The 6,660-nt window shown below is 40.8% G+C and overlaps 1 protein-coding gene across 1 annotated transcript in view; it reads right to left on the reverse strand.

Moving 5' to 3' along the window:
- The window catches only part of LOC108797789 (cytochrome P450 2G1-like), an 18,796-nt gene that overhangs the window by 6,621 nt on the left and 5,515 nt on the right, over window positions 1–6,660 (reverse strand). The window contains exons 4-6 of the mRNA XM_018569444.1: window positions 5,298–5,458; window positions 2,368–2,544; window positions 1,063–1,198 (exon numbers count right to left, since the gene is read on the reverse strand). Coding sequence (XP_018424946.1) covers window positions 1,063–1,198; window positions 2,368–2,544; window positions 5,298–5,458 — 474 coding nt within the window. The remainder of the gene's footprint in view (window positions 1–1,062; window positions 1,199–2,367; window positions 2,545–5,297; window positions 5,459–6,660) is intronic.

Consider the following 6,660-nt stretch of genomic DNA (forward strand, 5'->3'; position numbering starts at 1 on the left):
AGGTAATTTTGTTATTTCACTTTATTAATTTATTTTTTATTTATTTATGAAAGATTACTTTTTTACTTTGATGTAACTAAACATTTGATACCACTTGATGCACAATAATAATATAATAATACAAAATGCTATCTTAAAAACTTTGTGTAGAACCATTTTGACAGATATTCCTGTTTTAGCATCCCAACTAATCTTAATAACTGGAATGATAATTGTTTTCTTTCATCAATTGTCCTTTAGGCTTTAGTGGGGTCAGACTATGGCCAATGGAGTAGAAATGCCCTGGTGTCAGTGGGAGTAAAAGATGACTTAGCCATGTTAGTGTCAGCAATAGGAATAGTGCAGCGTTATTGGAATCAGTGGGAGGAATTATGCCCCATCATTTGTGTCAGAGGGAGGAATAGTGCCCAACTGTTGGTGTCAGAGGGAGAAATACTGTCCTATGGTTGATTTTAGCAGGAAAAATGGTGCCCCATCATTAGTATCAGAGGGAGGAATTGTTGTCCATTGTCTTTTTCACAGGAATGAATTGTGCCCCCTTGTTTGTGTCAGAAGTAGCAATAGTGTCCTACTATTCCTAGGGCAGGTTAAATGCAAGGTCACGTCTAGTCTGCAGGCCAAAGTTTGCTGATCACTGATATAAACTGTTGATTTTCAACAAAAGAGGTATAGGTGTCCGAAACTGTAGCCCCCAACATCACCAAAGGGCTGTACACAATGTTCAGTATATATGGAATTACAAAAGACTTTCAAAGACTGCAGACATACTACAGGAGATGGCTGGAGACTGCAGATATGCTACAGGTGTTACAGGAAACTGTAGATATGCTGCTGGAGACAGTCAGAGACTGGGAACATGCTACATGAGATTGTTAGAATTCACTGCTATTAGACACGCTTTACAAATAAATGCTTCCACTACTGACTGCAGGGGTCCAAGGACTGTACAACAAGTACCAAAGGGCTGCAGGTTGGGTACCAGGGTCTTTTTATGCTTTCAATACTACTACTTCATTACTACAATGGGCTCCAAGAATCCCAAAACAAAAGAAGCCCATTTACCTTGAATGTCAGGATACTTCAAAAGCACGAGGAATCCATGTCGCAGAGTGCTACTGACAGTATCTGACCCAGCAACAAAGAGGTTGAATATTGTCTGTAACATGTTCATCATGCTGAAACTGGGGTTGTCTTTCTCCTTAAAACACAAAAATACCAAGATACACTTGAGAGGTCTTTACTTATAAATACTTCCAGGTCCACATTTGTGAACAATTTTAGTAAGAGGGTTATTCACAAAGCTGCCGAAGGATCCAGCCATAGCTACCCGCACAGCTCCCAAAGTTGGCCGAGCGGCTCAGTCGAGCCGAAGGCATATGCTTTGGCTCGACTGAGCCGAGGTAAAAGCCGAAGCTGGCCGAACAGCCTGCTACTGACAGCAGAGGCTGAGCCAGCCATCATCTCATGGCTGGCTCCTGCCACTTGCAGAGACAGATCAGCATCCCTGGTTTCCGGGTAACCAGGGACGCTGATCTGTAATTACACTAACTCGGCAGAGCCGCTGTGTTATCACGGCGGCTCTGCCGAGTTCTCAGTGTGTAATGACAGTTCAGCGTCCCCTGGTTACCCAGTGACCAGGGGACGCTGAACTGTCATGAGAGCTAATCTGTCATTACAATGAGAGCTTAGTGGAGCCGGCTTTGATATCACTGCCGGCTCCGCTAAGCTCTCATTGTAATGACAGCGGGTCCCGGCCAATAGAAAACAGTTGGGAGGAGCTAGCTGTCACTGCTAGCTCCGCCCAATCGTTTTCTATTTTTTTTCTACTTTTTTAACTGGTTTTCTATTCTGCTCGGCGGCATTCGGCTATTCACTCACTGAGAATAGGCCGAACAGCAGCGAGTAGCCTGCCGGAGGTTTGGCTCAGCCGATCCAGATGTTGGACGGGCTGAGTCGAACTCCTTCTGCATGTCGGGTCGGTCAAACATGCTGAGCATGTTCGGCCGACCCGAAGCCAGCCGCAGCAAGCCGATGTACGGCTGATTTCAGTCGGTGTACGGCCTGAAGTGAATAGCCTAACAGCATTCGGCTCACTTCACTTTGGGTTGGTTATTCACATAGTTGCCTTCGGCAGCTTTGTGAATAACCCTCTAAAAGTTTGAGCATATACATGCAAGATGCTACAAGGTAGGGTATCTTTGCTAAGTAATTTAGTCCACATTTTGTATTCATGTGTGTAGTTTAGCAGAGGTATTGTGAGCATGGCCATCCACCACTTAATGAACAACTAACTTCAAAAACACATATGTTTTATTGTTTCTGCTTATCACTTCTCTGTGACCTGGCAAAAAAAAATATTGGTGATACCTGCTGGTGTTTGATGAGGCAGCAGTCAATGAAATCTCTGGGTGAGTCTTGATCCAGGGTCTCTTTGTTCTTCTCCACTCTTTGTGTGACAAAGTCCAGCATGTGGGCCATATGTTGGTTTATCCGTTTATGAGGTCCTGGAATATACTTCATGATCCCGGGGACAATAGCCTGCAGCTAAGGAGGGACACAAACACATGTTCTATAAAAGCATTATGCACAAATGCAGACTCTGTCCCATCAACCAGTAAGACATGTCATGGGGCAGGACTGAAATTCCTTTCCTGCAACTTCAATCTGCCTCTGATGTTTGTGGTCATGAGACACAATGCCCGAACATTGGTCATGTGATCTCTAAAGAAGCAGCTTCCTAAGGCACAACTCTAGAGATATTGGATTCCCCCAGTCACCTGTCTCTCTCCACCCCCCAGAATATTTCCATGTAACAGAAGGGTCCTATTTTTCCAGCAGCGTTGGTGGGGTGGGGTGGGGGATAGGTGTGGTGATCATGACGTTTGAGTGCCACCTAATCCTGGAGTCTAGCCTAAATGATGATGTCCCCCTGGGGGAAGGCATGTAAATGGCAGGCTGGCATTACAAGAATAGGTAGAATAACAGAGTGTCATTCTGCTCTTAAGAGGACCTCCAGCACTGGACCGAGCAGGATGTCAAGTACAGTGCTGGACTATTGAGATAAGGGAAGCATGGCACACAGAAGGAGTGAGGGAAAAATGAACCAGGAGTTTCACTTAAATCTCCTGTTCACACCTTCATGCTCTGTAAACACGCGCTACAAGTGTACAAGAAGTGTGCAGCAATAAAGGGTAACACGCTTGCCTTGCTTTTACTTGTTAATGGCACCCCAAATGTAGCCAGGAAAACATGTATTTTTATGTTGAAAAAAACCCAGGACACTCACAGCTGAAAATGCTGCATGAGCTATTTTCCAGTGTTTTTCATGCATGCGGCACCTATTGAAATTAATAGGCAACGTGTGGGAAGCATGGGAAAAAAGCCCGCGAACACACGTTAACGCAATGCGCATGGTACACCGAGGTGTGAACAGGGACTTAAGGATTAATACTAACCCTGCAAGAATTAGATGACCAACGTTCTGGCATTTGGTCATGTGACCAACATGGAATGAACCTATTCCTACAAGAAAGGTACAGTTTCCAGTTCTTCTATCACCATTTCTTAGTTTAAACTAATAGCAGGCGAGGAAGTGAAGGGATATGTCTCCAATAGGACACAGATGGTAAAGAAAAAAAATCTGACAGCGTTTTTAATCATTCCCTAGCAACAAACAAAAAAAAATGTTTTGAGATTGAGGAAGTTGTATTATGTTTAAGTACGTAATATGATGCTTAAAGGAGAACGCTGAGGTAAGTGATTTACACTCATACTCATAGTTAGAGCCAATGTGTGACAATGAAACTGTCACACATCGACTCTCTAGATCAACACATACCGTCGCTCGCTCATTTACCAATCATCTCCTTGCAGAGAGCAGTGACTGTCATCCACAGCTCACTGCAGGGATTCATCCCATCCCCTCTCCTATCCTCTAGTGCTGACTGGAGGAACCGATGTGGAGGGAGCGGGCACAGCTGGCTCTGCCTGTAGATAGGCAGAGCCGGCTGTCAATCAGCCAGCTGGGTGGATCTCAACAGTATTGTTGGGGTCCGTCCCGGCTGCAGCTACCAATAGCTTGCTATATCCGAGCTTTGTGTCACGGGAGGACGTTGGTATATGTCCTCCCCTGACCCTAAAGAGAACTATCGGATAAAAAGGTTATCCCGTAGTTCTCTTTTAACTACTTCAGGTCTCACACCTGGTCACCTCGTATGGACCAGAGGAATTTTTACATTTATGATATGAACCTATTGATTCGAGAATAATTTTTTCATCAAGGTAACAAAGTAACACGTTTATCTTTTTTTTAACAAACAAGGCTTTCGTTTGGTAAAGATATCTTGCAAAAATAATTGTACTTTTCATGCAATCCATAAACAAAAAACTAATTTTTTTCTCCTATGATCAGCGTTAGTTCAAAAATAATTTTATTCTATAATTTGTCCCATTTAAAATCACACTAAAGTTATGATTCTTGTACAAAGCATTGCAAAGGTATTTACAAATTAAATATGGCTTTTTTTCTTCTTTTTCTGTTCTTTTAGTTTTATACTTTTATTAATTTGACACTAAAAAAAGGAATGCGCCAAATGAATAAAGCCAAAAAAGTAAATAATTATGGTCAAAGAAATATAGATAAAAAAATAAGTAGGAAAATATAAGTGCTGTTATATGCAAATCATAGCTCATCCCTTTGATCCGCAAATTAATTAAACAGAGTAAATACAAAAGTAACAATGTTACTTTGTATCTCTCTACCTCACATCTGAAAGTGTCAATTAGAACTCTGCCAGATAGTCAATTTTTCACAGTAGTTACGACAGCTATTGTATTTACACAGCAATATCGTCATCATTCATCATCATCATCATCAATATCAGTTTGACAGACTGGAATTGTCTACAAGTGAGAGGGGGAAAACAGCAGCAGGACAGAAGCACAGGGTGTACCACATATGGGTATTGCTCTAAATAATAACTGGTATACTGGAGAGAATTATTTGGTAACCTGTTTCTCTGTTCTACTGTTGCAAATATTATTGAACATTGCCCCTTTCCACTTTATCAACAAAATAAAGTTACTTTATTGCAACCCTTGTAAATGGATAATGTCACCGGCAATCCAAAATCCTCTGAAAATTCTTCAATCAGCAAGCATAAGTAGACAAAGCAACCTTTGAAGCACTTCTGCCTTAAACAACCTAAATCATAGCTAAGTGAGTTTTTAATTTTCACATTTTTATAGTCAGCTGCCAATGGAATGCTTTTGAAAACTGACATTTGTAATCCACATACCTGCCCAAAAGTGCTGCTTAAATCCCTTGACATGGCATTAAGAATACTTAACAGAATACTGTAGTCTTTGTCATCATATTCAAATCGGTCTCCAAAGACTATGGTGCAGATGATATTGGAAACGCACTTAGCCAGAATCCCAGTTGGGTCTATGGATTTGCCTGCAGATATGGATATGTGAGCATAAGATTTCTTTTACGCAAGCTTTTTTGGTGTTTATACATGTGATTGGTTTGGCAGAACAAGTCTGGGGTTCACTCTAGAACCCCCAGTGTTGGTAAAATAGATGAAAGGCAATACCCCGCATAACAAGGCACAATAGATGGGAGGTAATAACCTGCATAAGAAGGAAGTTATATGTTACGCAGCACTATAGATGAAAGGTAATAATCTGCATAAAAATGTAGTGATATATTACACAGCACAATAGATGAACGGTAATAACCTTCATACACTGATAGTGGTATGTTGCACAACACAATAGATGGAAGGCAATAACCTCTATAACATGTTAGCAATATGTTACACAGCACAATAGACAGAACAACCTGCATAAGCAATTACAAAAGGATCTTTCATTTGGAAGATCCCTCTATAAATGTGCACCATGTTTGTGGATGAAAATGTATATTTCTACACTGTACAAACATACTTAGTTGAGGCCTTATTATGGGAAACATTTGCCATCATTCAGAAACCAAAAACATTTTTGATTTTTAGTTTCCACCCTGAAAGCAATAAACTAAGGTGTGCCTTTAGAAACCACTGTGCAGGTTTATGGAAAGATCTTTCTAGGAAATATATTTTGGCTCAACAGCCATCTCATGTCTATGGCTAGCCTTAGGTCTTGTGTTGATGGGTAAATTCAGTGTGCTTCCAGGTGCATTCCACTTGGATTTGATATCAATTTAAGAGGCTTCTGAAATCATTCAAAGTTCTTTGGCAGGTAAATTTGAGCTACCGTTGACCGCCTTCTGACTTGCACTGACTGCATCTACCTTTTTCATGCTTTTTTTGCATCACATTGACTTATATTGGAAGAAGAGCAGTTCTAAAGTGAACAAAAGCCCATTGACATAACCCTTAGTCAGGTAACCAATGCCCAGGGCCGGATTTACTCTCCTTGCCGCCCCAAGGCCAGGTTCCAAATACGACCCCCCCATCAATTGTGAATGGCAACCAGATGGCAGGGTGACGGGGTTAGTTTCAATTTTTCTTTATTTTATTACTTTTTATTTTTTTATTCAATTATTTCTTCTTATTTTAATTTGTTTTATATATTTAATTATCTTTTAATCAATTTAATTGTTTTTAGATTTTTTATTTATCTTTTTATTTGTACTTTTTTATAATTTACTTTTTT

This window comes from Nanorana parkeri, unplaced genomic scaffold (assembly GCF_000935625.1).
Source record: "Nanorana parkeri isolate BGI_ZX_2015 unplaced genomic scaffold, ASM93562v1 scaffold1337, whole genome shotgun sequence".
NCBI classification, from domain to species: Eukaryota; Metazoa; Chordata; class Amphibia; order Anura; family Dicroglossidae; genus Nanorana; species Nanorana parkeri.